This window comes from Vanessa cardui, chromosome 22, assembly GCF_905220365.1.
Source record: "Vanessa cardui chromosome 22, ilVanCard2.1, whole genome shotgun sequence".
Classification (NCBI taxonomy): domain Eukaryota; kingdom Metazoa; phylum Arthropoda; class Insecta; order Lepidoptera; family Nymphalidae; genus Vanessa; species Vanessa cardui.
The window spans coordinates 6,093,294-6,114,491 of NC_061144.1; the positions used below are offsets into that span (position 1 = coordinate 6,093,294).

Consider the following 21,198-nt stretch of genomic DNA (forward strand, 5'->3'; position numbering starts at 1 on the left):
TCACCTTATGTTTAGACAGTCGTACAGAGAGTTCAGTGTCGAGGCCCTTTCCGTATATATTCTTCAAAACAAGACCATTTTCTTCGAAACCATCCAATGGCGTGTATAATTTGTAGACATAGACGAAATCTAAAATTGATTTCCATTGCCATATTCCTGTGCAACCGAAGTCCATTGAACCCCATCCCACTCTAAAGTCAATCTATAGTAAAAAGAGATTCAATCATAAAAATCATTCATTTTAAATCATAAATTAAACTTAGTTACGGTACTCAATACTAATTGAATAATAAGTTAACTAAATCATTTTTAATCTTATGTTAAAGTAAAATAATTTGGTGCCATGGTTTTTGATAAATTCTTAAAAAATAAATGTTTATTTATGACATTCATCATTGATTCACAAAAAATGGTGTATAGAATGTAGGCGAAGTTTCACATAATTATGAAGGTCTTGATCGAGAAACCAAATTCTAATCACGAAATCACATTTGTAAAATAAATTAATATGACACTTATAAACAATCAATTTATTTTTTAATGTACGTTGAGTTGTTTTGTTTTTAATAAAACTTTACGATTAACTGTTGCTATAACCGTATAAATATGTATCAATTTCCTTTACCTCTTCTTTGGCTCTCTTGGCTGTGACCATGGCTCTGTTCAAATACTGTATTGGCAGAGCCACGTGACCGAATATCTGGAAGTCTTGCATCGATATCAATTTCAGAAGAACCTCAATTCCTGGCAAATTATATTAAACACACTATTACATAAATATATGCATAATATATCCTGACTCATTAGAATAATATCCATAAGGTATACTTATGATCAAATCAATTTGACATTTTCAGTAAATTGATAAAAGTTGATATTAAATATAAGAATAATAGAATAGAAATATTATTTTACTTAATTCACTGAGGAGCTGAGATGGCCCAGTGGTTAGAACGCGTGCATTTTAACCGATGGTTGCGGATTAAAATCCAGACAAGCACCACTTTATATATGTGCTTAATTTGTGTTTCGTGCTCGGCGGTGAAGGAAAACATCGTGAGGAAACCTGCATGTGTCTAATTTCATCGAAATTCTGCCACATGTGTATTCCACCAACCCGCATTGGAACAGCGTGGTGGAATATATTCCAAACCTTCTCCTCAAAGGGAGCGGAGGCCTTTAGCCCAGCAGTGGGCATTTACAAACTGCGTTTGAACAGCGTGGTGGAATATGTTCCAAGCCCTCTCCTTAATGGCATATGAGGCATTAACCCAACAGTGGGAATTTTACAGGCTGCTAATTTTAATTTACTCAGACTTTATAGTACACCAGACAAATAAAATAAATAAATACAACATACATTCAGCCTAAACACAAAGATACATCCAGCCTTCTCAATACATAGCGAACTTTTCCAGGTAACCAACGGCTTAAGTAATAATATTAGGTACTCTACATACTCTACTCTACTTTTCTTTTTTTTTTTTATGGTATAGGTTGGCGGACGAGCATATGGGCCACCTGATGGTAAGTGGTCACCATCGCCGATAGACATTAACGCTGTAAGAAATATTAACTATTCCTTACATCGTCAATGTGCCACCAACCTTGGGAACTAAAATGTTATATCCCTTGTGCCTGTAGTTACACTGGCTCACTCACCCTTCAGACCGGAACACAACGATACTGAGTACTGTTGTTTGGCGGTAGAATAACTGATGAGTGGGTGGTACCTACCCAGACGGGCTTGCACAAAGCCCTACCACCAAGTAAAATTACATATTATTACTCTACATACGATTATTATTAATCTATAGGCAGGATTTTGGTACCGGTAGTGCTGTTGGGTGTGATGATCATGGCGACGAGATGCCGGTCGGTCTCCACGAAGCCGAAGCGAGCCGAGCTCTGAGAGAACTGCGGCAGCGGACTCGTCACGTTCACAACCAGCATGCAGTTGGTGATACGACGCATGTGGCCTACCGTACAATACGTACAATTATTTGAAAGAAAGAATTTTTTTATTTGTAAGCATCGTTTTGAGACATCAGTGACATAAACAAAACAACAAAAAAAAAAAAAACAAAAACTTAAAATAACAATACAATTAAATAATATCTAAGAAAGATTATAAAAAGAGGCATAAATAAATAAAAACAAAATGCTGCCCACACAGCAGTACGATGCCACAAAAAGGAAAATCACTCAGCATTTGCTGTCGTCCTAGGAATTTCACACACAGAGAAAAAAAAAAGAATAAAAATAACGATTTAAATTATATAGTTTTTTTTTCCTATACTTAAATCTTAAATTAAAATATAATATTTCACTTCAGAACACATATTGAAACAATAGGCTATTCGACGGGGTTTTAAAATCCTTTTCACATTATTTTGTAGAGGTTAACAAACCCATTAAAATTGTTTTTTTTTTTAATTCTAATACATATTTGCTGAAAAATATCGATTTAAAAATTCATATGTAATGGGGTCGGTGACGTCACTTGCCTGTAAATGTAATCTGTGGCACATATAACATACATACAGTAGGCAAACGTCATTAACGAGCAAGTGATGTCATCATGAATCTGATCAAACAGGAGCGTTTTGTGTCACGTGAAAAACGCTTAAAAAAATGCATTTTTATTTATGGATTTTTGACGAGATAATTATTATTTTCTACTTTAATTAATAAATAATCATTTTTAAACTCATAACATATACTGATTACAATAGTTGAAACTTCATTTTTCGCATTGTCAAATAGCCTATTGCATTGTCCTTTAGCAAAGTAACTCAAAAATATTTAAATAAAACTATTTATAACGGATGAATCGCGTATATTAATTATTTTTAAACATCCCGACGTTTCGAGCACTTTACAGTGTTCGTGGTCACGGGCAGACTAAGATGACATTTGTCTATTTGAAGAACAAAGGAAATATTATTAACAACTACCGCCAACGATTTCTCAATTGATATCTTGAGTAACGTTCCGGTTGCACGCAGAAGGCACTAACTGTATCTTTAGGTCTTACAGTCTGTTGGATTTGGGATTTTAAATTTTTAATAAGTGGATCCCAGGTGTTAGAAAGTCTCCAACCATCTTCTCTATTGAAGTTCGGATGTTTTTGAATTTCAATAGCCTCGCGTATCATTCTAGGAATGAATCTGTGTTCTCTAGCGAGGATCTGTGGTTTATCAAATCGGATAAAATGGTTAGGTTTATCCAGAGCATGTTCACAGACTGCAGACTTAGAAGAACGCCTATTTTTGACATCTCCTATATGTTCCTTGACCCTGGTACCGATACTTCTCTTTGTTTGGCCTATGTAAGATAAACCACACTCACATTCGAGTTTATATACTCCTGCAGTTTGTAAAGGAATATTACTCTTGATAGGTCTCAAGAACTGGCTCACTTTCTTATGAGGCTTGTAAACGGTTTTAATTGAAGCACGCTTCAAGATGTTGCCAATCCTGTCTGTAACTCCCTTCACATATGGTAGAAATGCAGGTTGTCGCTCAACTGTGGGTGGCTTGATACGGCTTCCGCGATGCTGGCGAGGCACGGGCAGCTTGTTCTGGTGGAGTGCAAGCTTGACCTGACGTAGCTCGTCCTCTAGGTGTTCAGCATCGCAGAGATGGTGGGCTCTCTGAAACAAAGATTTGCCAACGGTAGCTAACTGGCTAGGGTGGTGGTGCGAGTCACCATTGAGGTATTTGTTGGTGTGTGTGGGTTTCCTATAAACTGTGTGACTTAATGTATTGTCAGGATTCTTGATAATAAGGATGTCAAGGAAAGCTAGAGAATTATTTGCCTCTAATTCCATAGTAAATTGAATGTTTTTATTTATAGAATTAAGATGTACTAAAAATGCAGATGTCAGATCACTAGGTAATATGACACTTTCACAACTTATTATCAAGAACCCTGACAATACATTAAGTCACACAGTTTATAGGAAACCCACACACACCAACAAATACCTCAATGGTGACTCGCACCACCACCCTAGCCAGTTAGCTACCGTTGGCAAATCTTTGTTTCAGAGAGCCCACCATCTCTGCGATGCTGAACACCTAGAGGACGAGCTACGTCAGGTCAAGCTTGCACTCCACCAGAACAAGCTGCCCGTGCCTCGCCAGCATCGCGGAAGCCGTATCAAGCCACCCACAGTTGAGCGACAACCTGCATTTCTACCATATGTGAAGGGAGTTACAGACAGGATTGGCAACATCTTGAAGCGTGCTTCAATTAAAACCGTTTACAAGCCTCATAAGAAAGTGAGCCAGTTCTTGAGACCTATCAAGAGTAATATTCCTTTACAAACTGCAGGAGTATATAAACTCGAATGTGAGTGTGGTTTATCTTACATAGGCCAAACAAAGAGAAGTATCGGTACCAGGGTCAAGGAACATATAGGAGATGTCAAAAATAGGCGTTCTTCTAAGTCTGCAGTCTGTGAACATGCTCTGGATAAACCTAACCATTTTATCCGATTTGATAAACCACAGATCCTCGCTAGAGAACACAGATTCATTCCTAGAATGATACGCGAGGCTATTGAAATTCAAAAACATCCGAACTTCAATAGAGAAGATGGTTGGAGACTTTCTAACACCTGGGATCCACTTATTAAAAATTTAAAATCCCAAATCCAACAGACTGTAAGACCTAAAGATACAGTTAGTGCCTTCTGCGTGCAACCGGAACGTTACTCAAGATATCAATTGAGAAATCGTTGGCGGTAGTTGTTAATAATATTTCCTTTGTTCTTCAAATAGACAAATGTCATCTTAGTCTGCCCGTGACCACGAACACTGTAAAGTGCTCGAAACGTCGGGATGTTTAAAAATAATTAATATACGCGATTCATCCGTTATAAATAGTTTTATTTAAATGTGTAATCATCGCGAAAATTTAAGTCGAAAATATTTACCGTTTACGTATATTTTGACGACTTTCTCTTCTAAATCCAGATACGTCACGCCTTTGATATCCCTCTTGTGACCCAATACGAACTCAGTTCGCAGGAAACCTTTGGTGTAGCCCTGAAAATTATAGTCAATATAATTATGAGCTGAGGTGGCCCAGTGGTTAGAACGCGTGCATTTTAATCGATGATTTCGGGTTCAACCCCAGGGAAGCACCACAATGTATTTGTGTTTATAATTCATCTCGTGCTCGGCGGTGAAGGAAAACATCGTGAGGAAACCTGCATATGTCTAATTTCATCGAAATCTCCAACATGTGCATTCCACCAACCCGCATTGGAACAGCGTCGTGGAATATATTCCAAACCCTCTCCTTAATGAAGAGGAGGGCTAAGCCCAGCAGTGGGTAATTTACAGGCTATTACTTTACTTTACTTTATAATTTAAAGTTAAAAAATAATCTGATAAACAATAAAAAGTACACTTACTTGGAATGGTGTAAGAAGTGTAACTCGTCCTGTGACATTGTTCTCATTCAGCCCTTTAGTTATGTCCCAAGATGAGTTGATCATTAGCAAGCCATCTTCGTTATACTAAAAATAGTCCATTATCAATATCATACTTTCAAATTATATGTTAGATAGACAACTATAGATATTACATGAACTAAAGTACACTGACATGGAGTCAGAACTAGATCTCTAAAAGTCCTAAACGAATACAAACCAGATTAAACTGACTTTAATCCGGTTTTTTCTAGTTTTACCTGAAAACTCAGCAATGTATCCGCTGATTTCTTCCAGACGACGGTGTGTTTAGCGATCGCAGCAGCTTTAGGCAAAGTCGGTATCGTGGAATTGACTGATGCATTGATTTCTCCATAGAATTTTGTCGTCGTGAACAGATAATCGGCTAGCAGGCTAAATGCCAGATAGTCTTTCTGCCAGTTCATGCTTCCATTTATAGCCTGGAGGTTGTCGTGATAACGCCACCTTCGAAAAAAATTAAAGAATTATTAAATAAAAACTCACGGTGACTATTAACATAAATTATATCAATATATAATTTCACTTACATTAGGTTGAAGCTCGTGTCTTCCCAGCCGGGGAAGGGGGTATTGAGACTCGACAATAGCGCATATACTGTTTGCTCATGCGCCTCTGAAAAGGCCTTAACACGCCAAACTATAGCAGTCGGACTTGCCCATCCCATACGTATCATCCATTCACAGAACCAATCTGAAAAGATTCAATGAAATATATAGAAAAATATGGGCCACTATGATAGTTGTTGACTAGCGAATCGCCTAATTGTTACTGTGTATTAGAAATATAAACAAATGTATGATTAAAATTCAAGTAAGAGTTCACTTCATGAGCTGAGATGGCCCAGTGGTTAGAAAGCGTGCATCTTAACCGATGATTGTGGGTTCAAACCCAGGCAAGGACCACTATACATGTATATGTGCTTAATTTGTGTTTATAATTCATCTCGAGCTCGGCGGTGAAGGAAAACATCGTGAGGAAACCTGCATTTGTCTATTTTCATCGAAATTCTGCCACATATGCATTCCATCAACCCGCATTGGAACAGCGTGGTGGAATATGTTCCAAACACTCTCCTTAATGGAAGAGGAGGCTTTATAACAGCAGTGGGAAATTTACAGGCTGTTGCTTTACCAAGAGTTCACTTAGAAATTCAACAACATCAGGAAACTTGAGTGAGCCTGATAAGTATTATAGCACACGCATGAAGTGTTGACTTTTACCCTCGCAATATATAATAATATTATAAAAGCGAAAGGAACTCTGTCTGTCTGTCTATTTGTCGCTCTTACAAGAACAAGCCACTGCATCGAATTTAATGAAATTTGAGGACATAGGCTAACGCCCTTAAACGCGAGTGAAACCGCAGACGAGTACTAGTTGGACATATAAAGACTGTTAAGAAGCGAATTTGAACTCCAACAGAGGACATAGGCTAATACCCTAAAACGCGAGCGAAGCCGTTAATTTTGGAATTTGAGAATGAAAGTGAATGCCATAGTTGGCCGTGAATTTGAGAATGAAAGTGAATGCCATAGTTGGCCGTGAATTTGAGAATGAAAGTGAATGCCATAGTTGGCCGTATGGTTGAGGCGTACCTCTGAGCAGGAACTCGAACTCGGCGTTGACGACGCGGCCGGGGTAGTGCAGCGTGGCGTGGCCCGAGTGGTGCCAGTCGGCGCGGCGCCGCAGCTGCGCGTCCACGCTCAGCTTCTGCGACGGGTCGCGGTTCGCGTCCCAGTTGAGCGCCGCGCTCAGACGCTTGCTGTCGGCGCCCACCGCGCGCGCGTACGACACGTGCACGTCGCGCAACCTGCGTTATACCACTACTCATCGAGAGAGAATGGAGAGGAGCGACGATGATCCGATGATCGTGGGTTCAAACCCAGGCAAGCACCACTGAATTTTCATGTGCTTATTTTGTGTTTACAATACATCTCGTGCTGGTTAGTGAAGAAACACGTCGTGAGGATACCTGCATGTGTCTAATTTCATAGAAATTCTGCCATATGGGTATTCCACCAATAATATTGGAACATGTGGTGGAATATGTTGCAAACCCTCTCCTCAAAGGGAGAGGAGGCCTTAGTCCAGAAGTGGCATTGTTTAAGACATCGATGTGCCACTAACCTAGGGAATTAAGATGTTATGTCCTTATGCCTGTACACTCGCTAACTCACCCTTCAAATCAAAATATAATAATACTAAGTATTGCTGATTATATTATTTGCCTCTATTTCATAACTCGCGTGTTTTCGTACAAATAAATCAAATATCGATCACTGACAGCAAAAGGAAGATATTCTTTTGGTGTAAACTTATGACTTGAAGGGTTAGACATTATATCGAACGAAGAATAACTACTACTCTTGTTACATTCCAACTCACTGGTCAAAGTGTATATCCATATTGATATTGGTGTCATTATTGAGATCCGCGTTTAAGTTGAGGCTGTAGGTCTTCCCACTTATATCGATTTCTCCATATGCCGTGAAGTTTTGCTCAGAGAGCAATAAGTACCGGACCAAAGTCTTGTACGTGTCATCATTGTATTGACCCTAAAATAAATCAATTTTGATATTAATTAAAAGTCATTGTATACTCTATAAAAGTCAAATCAAAATATACTTTATTCAAGTGGGCTTTTACAAGCACTTTTGAACCGTCATTTAACAATTAAGTGAAGATACCACCGGTTCGGAAAGTAGATTCTACCGAGAAGAACCGGCAAGAAACTCAGTAGATACTCTTTTTCAACATTAAAAAAAAATACAGTCATGTTAGTTAATACAATTATTTAAATTAATATGAAAATGGTCTTGCAAAATACGAATACTTAGACACAACAACAATCCCAAGTATAAACATTAACATTGTGTTGGTCACGTGGTTAAGTTATGAATAAGGAAAGCATCCCGAAGACACGTTAATGTATTGTGCCAAAGCTTGGCATAAAATTCCGAAACTTCTTCACATCAGGAATCATTTGCCAAGCAGTAGAAGATTATTTAGTGGTTATACCCTTACTGCTGTGATGCGCTTTAGAAAGCTATTAATTGTGTTGTCTCTTTTTTTATGTAATAGGTTGGCGGACGAGCATATGGGCCACCTGATGGAAAGTGGTCACCGTCACCCATAAATAATGACGCTGTAAGATATATTAACTATTCCTTACATCGTCCATGCGCCACCAACCTTGGGAACCAAGATGCTATGTCCCTTGTGCCAGTAGTTACACTGGCTCACTCACCCTTCAAACCGGAACACAACAATACTGCGTACGTTTAGCGGTAGAATGTCTGATGAGTGGGTGATACCTAACCAGGTGGGCTTGCACAAAGCCCTACTAACGCAAATTTTAAAATTTTAATTTCTGTCTGTAATTTAGTATTATAAAGACGGCGACGAAACATTGGATTACCAAATAACTGTTCTAGAATGTTTTATTCGTATGGGGTTAGATACTTTATTATCTATGAATTTACCTCAGCAATAAAAGTTATTTGTCTGTTATCCTGTGTAAATCTCGCATCCACGGCGATGTCCTTGAAATGACTGCTGTTGATTAAAACCTTGAGCCGATGAGAAGCTAAGTTTGTCTTGGACTGGTCTTGATACACTGCGTCTATATTGAAGTCCACTCCAGTGAACCATACCCCCATTGCATTCACCTGGTGTAAAGTTCGTTTTGTTAATTTCCGGGACAATAGTGAAGATCACAAAAAAGTATCAAATGAAAAAGGTTTTTATCGCCAATTTCAATAGTGGTTATTTCTATAAATTTTTAGATTTTAAGAATAATTCATTTTATTTTCATTATGGCAACCAACAGTAGATACGATATTATCAAAAAAAAAAAAATAACATTTCATAATTATCAAGGCAAAAGTTCTACTACTTACGGGTAATATAGTTCTACAAATATATAAAACTCTATTGATTCATTCAATCCAAAGAAATATTGTAGGCAAAATAAAAAAAAATATTTATCTTTACTTACAACAACAACAACAACAACAAAAGCCTGTAAATTCCCACTGCTGGGCTAAAGGCCTCCTCTCCCTTTGAGGAGAAGGTTTGGAACATATTCACCACGCTGTTCCAATGCGGGTTGATGGAATACACATGTGGCAGAATTTCTATGAAATTTGTCACATGCAGGTTTCCTCACGATGTTTTCCTACACCGCTGAGCACGAGATGAATTATAAAGACAAATTAAGCACATGAATCAGCGGTGCTTGCCTGGGTTTGAACCCGTAATCTTCGGTTAAGATGCACGCGTTCTAACCACTGGGCCATCTCGACTCTATTTACTTATTTTATCTATGCCAATGCCCAAATAAACAAATAATTGGTCCAAAGTTACTTGGAACTCATTAGGTCTCTTTTCATGCAACTTAGCCCTCAGCTCGCAAGGGTGTAGTGTCGGTAAGGTGACGTTCAGTTCCGCATCCGCATAGAGCTGCGTCCCGGGCGGGGCGAACAAGTAACCTGACAGGAGGATCTCGCGAGATTTCGGGTTGAAATTGAACAAGGCAAGAGCTGAATATTTGGGTCCTATCTGGAATTGGAAAAATGTTTTCCTATGTACATTTTGTAATGACAAAAACATTATTACCTCTATATTTTAATATCTTATTAGGTTTCTAGTTCCAATTGCAGACAATTGTGTCTGTAGTTTAACATTCAATTACAAAATTAATTGTACGTAACACGCACAAACAAGAACACAGAAGTTTAGGTATGAAAAAAGACAAGGGGTGTTCCCTTTTCCTCTTTCATTCAATTCAATTCTTGGTTTAATGGCTTTTAGTTGTGCCGACAAGGCACAGATTATTCCTCTTTCATATATAAACTATAATTATATGTCAGTCGTCATTTGTTGATATTTTTAAAGAACATGATAGGGTTGTCACCTAAATAAATAAAATGTTGGTTTAGGTAAAAAAATCAAAACATAAATGATTTGGACTTTCCTCGGAATAGTACTCACTTGATCATACTGTAATTTAAGTAACATTGGTTTTGGTCTTTTCAGGGCGACAAGCGTATCCAATTTAAGTCCATTGAGCCTATCGATACGTTTGAATACGAACGTGAAAGCAGGGTCCAGTTTCTGATCCTTAGATGCACTAACATTAAATCCTATGTCAACATGATTTTGAGTTTTCTGAAAATGGCAGAAATATACTTATATATAAATGAACGCTTGGTAATAAAAATCACAATACATAAATCATAATAACACTCACCACATTACGTAGAACGGAATAGAAATTATAGACAGGATACGCTGTGAAGTCCATAGACAACTCCCCATATAAATCGTGTCTATAAGACATTTGCCTTTCGCTGTATAACCCTTCAATTTTTATCGTCTGTTTAGGGTTGCCATAGAACTGATAATCGACGTGCAACTTTGTACCGTATGTGGGTCCGTTTACAGTGTAATATCCTATTAAACGACTAGCTAATTGTTTTGTTTGGAAATCTGCTGATATATCCCATTGAGTGACACCACCTTTGGACTTCACTTTGAGACTTCCTAAAAGTAACAATAATTGATAAGAATGAGTTTAAAAACTTCATAAATAACCAGCGCTGAATTTTATAGATATTGTATGTAGTAGTAGTACGACATAACTTAGGTGTAGCATCGGCAAAATTCGTAAAACCGATCACATCCGAATTGAGTACGCTGTCCCAAATTATCAATATTTATTTCTCATGCGAATATGATCTTTGCACAAACGTAATAACTTGTAATATCATATGACCTAATATATTCGTCAATTTGACACCTCGATTTACATGCATTTGATTTCTCTGACGCGAGAATCTATTGCGACGAATAGCGTCGAATGGCGCGATAGGGAGCTTTATCTATTGGTTGTGTAAATCGGCAGTAATCGGTTTTATTTTCATTCCATTGCATTTTCCGATGCTACATCTAATTTGTGTCGTACTATAAGTGTCTATTTGTTGACTGACTGACATAGTGATCTATCAATGCACAGCCCAAACCACTGGACGGATCAGGCTGAAAATTTGGCATGCAGATAGAAGTTATGACGTAGGCATCCAGTAAGGATTTTGATTGAATGAAATAGGATGAAAGTTTGTATAAATCTTCTTAGATTTTCGACTGATTGAAATGAAAGAAGGTATACAGGAACGAATCTCTTCAAGGGATAATTGACACGAATTACTTTAAAAACTCCAAATTACTTGCAATGTATATATGTATATATCATGAAAAACGAACGCTGAATTTTACAGACATTGTATGTTATGTCTATTTGTTAATATTTATCTAAATTATTCTTTCCCATAGTAAGTGTGCAGGAACAAATAACTTGAAGAGGTAATGGGCCATCTTCTAGAGTAAGTTTTCTTATGAAATTCTTTATAAAATGAATAGTATAATAAAATTTTAACTTACCGGATAACTCCGCTATTTTCTCATCGTTAACAACCCAGAATGCATGAGGCAGCCACACGAATCCGTACTTGATATCATGCCTCTTCAATGACATTACAGTATCAAACTGTTTCTTTCCGTCTACATCCAGGCTAGCTTCTAGGGATTTGTCGTATGGTAGGTTGCGGTACAGAGCTTTGGCCTTAATGGTGCTTTCTGACGATTGGAGAGTGAGAGCCGCTGTGCTTGACGTGTTCGATAAGCTTAGGGCCGCGTTGAACATACGTTTCTCCTACAACAACAACAAGAACAGCCTGTAAATTCCCACTGCTGGGCTAAAGGCCTCCTCTCCCTTCGAGGAGAAGGTTTGGAACATATTCCACCACGCTGTTCCAATGCGGGTTGGTGGAATACACATGTGGCAGAATGTCTATGAAATTTGTCACATGCAGGTTTCCTCACGATGTTTTCCTTCACCGCTGAACACGAGATGAATTATAAAGACAATCTCCTACAAATTATATATTAATATAAACCAAACATTTCATACATATATTCATTCAAAGTGTTAATATACGTCATCAGATGTCAGATACATATAGTAACATTATAAACAGGAATTGTTATTATGAAAAATATTTCTTCTCAATTTTCTTAGCATTCACAAAAGTGTAGGCAGACAAAAATACAGAAAACAAATTAATGATAAGATATACCAAAGATTGTCCTTTGGTATATAGAAATACAAAGTTCTACTGCAAATAACTTTCATTAAATACATACTACACTAGTTCTAGTTTAGTAAGAAATGTTTTTGGAAAATCTATAATCGCATATGATAAATTTATTCATCTTACCTTACTGTTTGGAGTATCGAATGAGAATCCTAACACATCCGTGGTCTCATTTCTGTCCCACTTGTATTGGAAGGCGTATGTTTTGGCGGAGGGGTCGGCTTTTTCCAGAGATATAATGTACTTGGCGGGGCCACTCATTATGAAATATGGCGCATTCCGAAGATTGGTCATGTTGGGGAACTGAAAGTAATTTTGTTATGTTCTTTATATGATCACAAACGTCTCTCTTGTGGACGAATATCCTATTGGAGATGTCTTAAGACCTTTTCACCTAAGCGATTTTGTAATATCTTTAACTATTTATATAACAGTAATATTCAGTTCCTGATGACGATTTCGGATGACCTATCAAAAGGTTGGAGAAGGATGAAAATGGAAAAAAGCTAGGCGAGCCCTATGTCGAATGACAACTGATCAACAAACCGGTTGCTGCAGAATCTAAAGTATCACTTAAATTAATTATATTCACTGTGACCATTATTTATAATGTTATAAGTCATCACAGTGTTATAAGTTTATTTATAAGTATTTTGGTCAGCGAATAAAGGCTTTTATTATAATTATTATTAACATTCAAGTCAATTCTGGACAATCGTTATTTGGGAGCATTTCTCCGCACAATTTGCATTATCACTTAAAATATAATTTCAAGACATTCTTAAAATAATTATTTCAAGATTATTTTAAGATCCTGCTTGAGTATTTTCTTGTATTTGACAAAAAAAAAATGGTATGGAATTGTTGGAAATTTAATCCAGTTTTTAATAATGACTCACCTGGTAAGCGGCGCAAACTTTGATACCGATAGCTTTATCGAAGGTACTCCAACTGCAAGTACTCTGTTCTATTCTATTCTTGTTCAAGCCTTGCTGTTGAAGCTCTTGGTCTCCATGGAGTATGAGAAGTTCTGATCTGAAAGTGAACATAATATTTAAAATCATGTTATAAACTTATAATAAAGTGTGGCTGACACAGAGGTGCTATATGCGGTAGGTATGTCATTGCTTAAAATAAAAAAAAAATATCTAATTAATAAGGTTAAAATAAATAATTAATTGCTTTTTGTAGTGTTACATTTCTTAATTCAATATACATACGATTATTTATTTCACATTTTTACACTTATGCCGCGGGCATAGGTTATTGGACGAACATATAGGGCACCTGATGGTAAGTGGTCACCACCGCTCATAGACAATGGCACTGTTAGAAATATTAGCCAATCCTTCACCAATGCTCTACTAACCTTGGGATCTAAGATGTTATGTCCCTTATAAGTGTAGTTACACTGACTCATTCACCCTTCAAACCGGAACGCAACAGTGTTGAGTACTGTTATTTGGCGGTAGAATATCTGATGAGTGGGTGGTACTTACCCAGACGGGCTTGCACAAAGCCCTACCACCAAGTAAAATCATTTTGGTATCTCTTTCAAATGACTGCAATAGCAAAATTTACCCAATCTTTCCACAAAAAATAACTTACTTGGCAGCGAATATTTCCTGCTTGTCCCTCGGTAAGGATAGATCCAATCGCACCAGTCCAAGGCCTCGTATAGACAGTTTCGCTTCTAACGCCGTAGCGGTGTAAAGCCTTGACGACAGCCTAATGCCACTTGAAGCCAAGGAGCCAGCCGTCACACTCATCGTAGCTGCTATGTTTACCGCAACACTAATGTAATATTTTTGGAAAAATATTAGTGAGTAACTGATTAGAAAAATACATCAAAGTTCTTATAACTAAAACTAAAATTTTATACAATTGAATTATAATAAATAAATGAATTAGCAAAGGTTTAAATGTTTAAGAAGACATAATGGGTAAATACGAAAAACAGTGGAAAGAGGTCAAAGGTAAATCTTTGGAAAATAGATAAATACTAAAATTGCACGAATCTTCGAAAGGTCTTATTTTCTGACTCTGAATGAATGTGTGACCCTTATCTCAATTTAATTGTGGTCGGCGCAGCATGTCTTCTTCTTCCATAGTTTCCTATCTGACGACATATCACAAGAAACATTCTTTCCATACACATCATCTTTCACACAATCCATCCATGATTAATATTTGCTATTACATATTAAAAAAACGAAATGTAATGTCAGCAGCTAGTACTAGTTAGCTAGGTATAGTACGACACAACTTAGATGTCGCATCGGCAAAATTCGTAAAACCGATCACATACGAATTGAGTACGCTATCCCAAATTATCAATATTTATTTTTCATGCGAATATGATCTTTGCAAAAACGTAATAACTTGTAGTATCATATGACCTAATATATTCGTCAATTTGACGCGTCGGTTTACATGCACTTGCTTTCTCTGACGCGTGAATCTATAGCGACGAATAGCGTCAAATGACGCGATAGGGAGCCATTTCTATTGGTTGTGTAAATCGGCAGTAATCGTTTTTATTTTCATTCCATTGCATTTTCCGATGCTACATCTAATTTGTGTCATACTATAAAAAGTGCGTAAAACAAATATAAAACTTACCTAGGTCTTATTTTCCCTTCGAAGTCCAAATTACCGGACTGGGTGTATTTGTCAACGACCGTACCGGACATCTTTGTGTCGACGTAACTCGTGCCCATAAGGTTCATATTGAGAGGGAGACCGCTCCCAGTGGGCACCGAGAATGTTGTGTCGAGGAATAGTGACGCCTTATTGTATGATATTTCCTGGAAATTGATATTTTTTGATATAAGCTCACAACTTCTACTAAACTACCACAATTTTTTGGTATTGCTATTGGATGGCGAACGAGCATATGGGCCACCTGATGGTAAGTGGTCACCACCACCACCCATAGACAATCGCGCTGTAAGAAACATTAACAATTCCTTTCATCGACAATGCGCCACCAACCTTGGGAACTAAGATGTTATGTCCCTTGTGCCTGTTAGTAGTTTTAGTAAGTTGTATTATTATTATTATGCTCCAATTATTTTAATAATTCAAGAGAAATTTCAATTATCAATAACATTTTACTTAAATACTGACCTTTCCTGACAAAATTTCTAGAATCCTCAATTTTGGATCCAAACGTTCCAAAGATTTTCGTATCTCTTCATCACCTTCTGCACTCCAGAAAGATATTTCGTTGCCGAACACTTTAAAGCCAATTTCGGCCATAGGAAAACGATGCTTAAGAGCATTGTTCTTGTATCCAAGATCGTCGATTTTCCCTCGAACCTCGTCAGCTTCGTTGGTCGAGCGGAAGAATCGGAGTTTGTTAATTTTCTCATTTATTTTGCTTTTACTTAAAGGTCCGTTGTTCCCAAAAAGACTTTCGAAATACCTCTCGAATCCTTCACCCCGGGCTTTAATCTGAAATACAAATTTGTTGATCATTGAAGAATCAGTAGATCTATTTTATAGGAAAAAAATCAAACGCATCTCACTCAAATAGCGGAATAAAATCGTGTAATATCAATAAAGTGATATAGAAATTAATATAAGTTTTTTGTTAAAATGACTTTACAAATATAAATAATAATAAAACTATTAATATTTTTAAAATAACACTCGTCCGCAGAGATTTATTAAAACATATATATTTTTTAAATTTAAAGTTAATTTTAAAGCCGCCATTTATGACTAGACATAGACTAGAGAATGACATATGATTAAAGTCTTACGATGCACAGAAGGACATATGTGTTGCTTACAGGAGATTATATCTGAGTATTTAAGCAAGGGGTGTATAATATTAATATTATTTAAAGAGTCGAGATGGCCCAGTGGTTAGAACGCGTGCATCTTAACTGATGATTGCGGGTTCAAACCCAGACAAGCACCGATGATTCATGTGCTTAATTTGTCTTTATAATTCATCTCGTGCTCAGCGGTGAAGGAAAACATCGTGAGGAAACCTGCATGTGACAAATTTCATAGAAATTCTGCCACATGTGCATTCCACCAACCCGCATTGGAACAGCGTGGTGGAATATGTTCCAAACCTTCTCCTCAAAGGGAGAGGAGGCCTTTAGCCTAGCAGTGGGAATTTACAGGCTGTTGTTGTTGTATAATATTGAAGTACTTACCTCTAATAAATTAATTGATTCTCCAAACATATCAACAGTCAAGTTCAGTGATACAGATCTTGGTATGTATGAGTCGGGAGAGAATATCACATTAGCTTCGTAGTTACCACCTGGACAATTACAAAGGGAAACATATGTATGTATAATAAATAAAACAGAAATAAAGCCTCGTATAACCACCAAAAGTAGAAAAAAATTACAATTCAGGAGGTAATAAAATATAGGACTTAGGCAATGATATTCTAATAAACAGATTTGTTATATCCATACTAAACAACAGAAAAAAAGTTTGCCGCGCCGGGGACCGTTTATTTTACATTTCGTTACAAGTAAAAAGGATAACTTGATAAAAACAATAAGTAAATGGGATAACTAGATGTTTTAATTACGCAAAACGTATTACTACGTAATTATGATGTATTATAACGTATTACTACGTAAAACGACTAAAGGCAAACGTCCCAATTGGGACGTTTTCTAGTCTTCACTTTTTGCGCGTTAATAACATATCTGTTTACTACAACATCATTGGACTTAGGTATGTTTTTTTATTAAATGATTAAACTCAAATCTGAATGTTCATTGGTCGATGGAAGCTGATGACCCAATAAATAACCAATGAGCGTTAAGTATTTAGTAAACTAATAAATATGACTCTTAAATAAAATCTGCGATAGTTAAATAACAATGAAAATATAGTAGACTAAGTAAAATTATATAAAATAACTTACCAGCATTATATTGGTCGAAAAAGACACTCTGTTCATAATTTCTTGAGAACATCCTGAAGTCTGGACTATCTTCTAATTGAGGCATCGTGTTTCCTGACAGCAAACCTTGGATTTCGACTCGAGATGGTAACGAAGACTGCCCGAGGTTGTTAAGGTGACTCCAGACGAATGTCGCCACTATTGGACAAAAATATTATAGTTTAAATTATATAGATGTTATCTGGAAAAATGTTAAAAGTTTTGGTAACAACAAGATATTTTTCCACCAACCCGCATTGGAACAGCGTGGTGGAATATGTTCCAAACCTTCTCCTCAAAGGGAGAGGAGGCCTTTAGCCCAGCAGTGGGAATTTACAGGCTGTTGATGTATGTAAGATGTAAGATATTTTTCGAGAGAGAATACTTTATTCAAGCAGGCTTTCCTACAAGCCATTTTAAATCGTCATTTAACAACTAAATTAAGTGAAGCTAACAACTGTTCGCATAGTAGATTCTACCGAGAAGAACCGGCAAGAAACTCAGTAGTTACTCTTTTTCAACATTTAAACAATGATTGATGATGATAAACAACATTTACAAATAATTTTGTCACGTTTAATTGAAAAATAGCTAATTCGTTTTCTTATTTACAACTTACATTACTATTTATTATGTAACTAATTAATATTTACTTGGTGTTAAGGCTCTGTGCAAGCCCGTCTTGGTACCTAACCAATCATCACTCATTCTACCGCCAAATAACAGTACTCAGTATTGTTGTGTTCCGGTTTGAAGGGTGAGTGAGCCAGTGTAAATACAGGCACAAGGGACTTAACATCTTAGTTCCCAAGGTTGGTGGCACATTGACGATGCAAGGAATAGTTAATATTTCTTACAGCTTCATTGTCTATGGGTGATGGTGACCACTTACCATCAGGTGGCCCATATGCTCGTCCGCCAACCTATACCATAAAAAAACTAATAATCTATTTACTTAGGAAAAATAGTAAAATTATTTTTTTTCAGCACAAATTTGGCTTTGGAATTCAAAAATAAATTAATACCTTGATTGACGGGTTCGTTTCTTAAAGAGTGGAATATCTTCCTAATAGTACTGAGGTTCGGACATCGCATTACTTGCAAGTACGATGCAATACGGATTTCCACGTCAACTAAGTCTTCTCTATATGTTTCTAAGAAGTATTCTCTGAAAAGAAATAATAATAATAGAATAATAATATAAATTATGATTTGAAATCATGACGAATATAAATTTTAATTATAGCAGTAAATCTTCTGCGTTTAGGCCAAAGTTTTAAGTCACAAGCTATTTTTCATCAGCGACAGATATATTTCATAATGTACAAACATCTTTTGTCATCTTGTTATATTCAATTGGTATCAGGTAAATAAAATTATTCTTTTGTTTTTTTTTAGAATAAGGTTTTGACTTTGATGATCGGTCTATATAACCTTTTAGTGAAGACATTGTATTGTATATAATTAAGATATACATAAAAACTGAGACCAAATTATTTATTTTGAACTATTATATATATTTTATTTATTATATAAATGAAGTTTTTATGATATCTCACCTTGTTTCAGCACAAGGCGTCCGTCTGAAAGCGTCGATGGTAACTAATCGGGTCGGAACAGGAATCATGTTATCTCCTATAATACTCATCAAAATATCCGCAAACTCTTGCTTGAACCCACCGATATTACCGAGTGCTTTAATTGCAATAGTTAGCTGAAATTAAATATTATATTGAATTGATCGAAGAGTCAATTGGGAGTGAAAGAGACAAATTGGGGTAAAAAGGACAAAAAGATTGCGATTCGAAATTATTGTGGATAACAAATTTATTTGTTCTATAAAAAATGAGTTATCATTACAGTTAAGTGGAATATAATCAATGGGGCTTCTACGAAATATATAATAATAATAAAATAAATATAATGTTGAAAATTCCAAATAATTGAAACAATACATGTTAAGTACCAAATATCGTAACAGTGTAAATACTGAAAAAATATTTAAAAGTTTCTAATGACAATTTGACTAAGAATATTAAAAAAATTAATTCAAATAAGGTACGGACATTTTTTTTTTCGTGTTATTTTGTATAACTTACACTGTCCCTTTCATCTCTCGGAGCGTTGACCACTCCCTTGCTGATCCTTTCATTGATAATGTCTTGGAATTCGGCCAAAATTTGCTTAGGGAATTCGTCTTCGCAGCATTCTCGAACTGCAAACCAAAGACATTGATATAGATATAATGTGGAATAAGTATTAAAATATATGATAATCATAATGTTCTTCAAACCGTACCGTCATCATGTACATCACAGCAACAAGATGACTATTGGAGATACAGTTTTGTTTATGGATACACATGTGTGAGCTTGCTTTACCTGTGAAAGTGTTGATGTGTGTGAGTGTGTGCGTATGTGTGTGTGTGTGTGTGTGTGTGTGTGTGGATGGAGGGGTGTGTCTGTTTGTATTAACATATAATATTAAATAAGTTATCATACGTGACTTCCCGCTGTGTTTGCAGTAGGAATGGACCATGGACGATACCGTGAAGCTTATAATCTTGTCATTCTTCTGTTTCTGCAGCAGTTCCAACATACTCTTCAACATTTCCAGTTTAGGTCTGTGATATACGAGTATTTTTAATATACAATTTTGTCGGGGTTAACTCCTTTCATACACCAGAAGTTCATTCCATGAAGGTAATGCGATGTATGTGTCATATTGTATTATATATGCAGGTATTCTAAATATGATTTCTTTTACCGTTGAAAACTTGATTAATACAAAATAAAAAAATGATAACTCAGTAGATCTTGTATGACCTTGTACTGTCTTGTGAGAATGAAAGAGAACAAGACCCTAGCCTAATAGTACCTACTATTTAAATGTGTCATAAAATGACTATAAAGTGTTGGATGAAATACCTTGGTATCATAGCCATAGACATGAGCCATTCGTGTCTGGTTTCTTTGTTGACCTCGTTGTTAACAATCAAGTTCTTTATCAGCTCCACCGATCCAGGGCTCGCTATGTAGGGCAGAGCGTCGAGAATGTGCTTACTGCAAAAAAAAAAAAAATTGTAATTATTATATTGGATTTTTGTGTGTGCAGTGACCATTCTTTGTGGTTATTAATTAATGTATGTTTTGTTTACAGTACCAAGTTTATGTAGTTAGTAGAAATTAATCTGTCAAAATCAAAATCAAAATAAAAATTATTCAAGTGGGCTTTTACAAGCACTTTTGAATCGTCATTTAACAATTAAGTGAAGCTACCACCGGTTCGGAAAGTAGATTCTACCGAGAAGAACCGGCAAGAAACTCAGTAGTCACTCTTTTTCAAAATTTAAAAAAATACAGTCATGTTAGTTAATACAATTATTTAATTTAATATATCCTGCCTGGAAGTCAACAGGTATTAATTCCACGCCTTTTTATCATCTACAAAATCTTGTATAGAATAATACGCCTTTTTAGCGTAGTGCTACAGCGTAGTGCCTTGATGTGGTGCGCAAGGTATGTTGGTGTGGTGTGGGTGTAGTGTGTGGTCGTGGTCTGTCAAACTCAAACTCAAACTCAAATTCCTTTATTCAATATAGAAGCATTACACTTACTTATTGATTGTCAAATAAACAC

General features: G+C 36.3%; 1 protein-coding gene across 1 annotated transcript in view; it reads right to left on the reverse strand.

Annotated features, from left to right (window-relative positions):
* Positions 1-21,198, reverse strand: part of LOC124539451 — a 66,874-nt gene that overhangs the window by 32,555 nt on the left and 13,121 nt on the right. Inside the window, exons 10-35 of the mRNA XM_047116846.1 lie at positions 20,488-20,622; positions 20,062-20,183; positions 19,660-19,775; positions 19,120-19,274; positions 18,586-18,728; positions 17,543-17,719; positions 16,812-16,921; positions 15,769-16,095; positions 15,262-15,446; positions 14,248-14,433; positions 13,539-13,674; positions 12,763-12,942; positions 11,927-12,197; positions 10,737-11,029; positions 10,478-10,654; positions 9,851-10,045; positions 8,968-9,153; positions 7,871-8,040; positions 7,081-7,295; positions 6,013-6,175; positions 5,704-5,929; positions 5,426-5,530; positions 4,943-5,054; positions 1,833-1,979; positions 626-744; positions 5-202 (exon numbers count right to left, since the gene is read on the reverse strand). Coding sequence (XP_046972802.1) covers positions 5-202; positions 626-744; positions 1,833-1,979; positions 4,943-5,054; positions 5,426-5,530; positions 5,704-5,929; positions 6,013-6,175; positions 7,081-7,295; positions 7,871-8,040; positions 8,968-9,153; positions 9,851-10,045; positions 10,478-10,654; positions 10,737-11,029; positions 11,927-12,197; positions 12,763-12,942; positions 13,539-13,674; positions 14,248-14,433; positions 15,262-15,446; positions 15,769-16,095; positions 16,812-16,921; positions 17,543-17,719; positions 18,586-18,728; positions 19,120-19,274; positions 19,660-19,775; positions 20,062-20,183; positions 20,488-20,622 — 4,549 coding nt within the window. The remainder of the gene's footprint in view (positions 1-4; positions 203-625; positions 745-1,832; positions 1,980-4,942; positions 5,055-5,425; positions 5,531-5,703; positions 5,930-6,012; positions 6,176-7,080; positions 7,296-7,870; positions 8,041-8,967; positions 9,154-9,850; positions 10,046-10,477; positions 10,655-10,736; positions 11,030-11,926; positions 12,198-12,762; positions 12,943-13,538; positions 13,675-14,247; positions 14,434-15,261; positions 15,447-15,768; positions 16,096-16,811; positions 16,922-17,542; positions 17,720-18,585; positions 18,729-19,119; positions 19,275-19,659; positions 19,776-20,061; positions 20,184-20,487; positions 20,623-21,198) is intronic.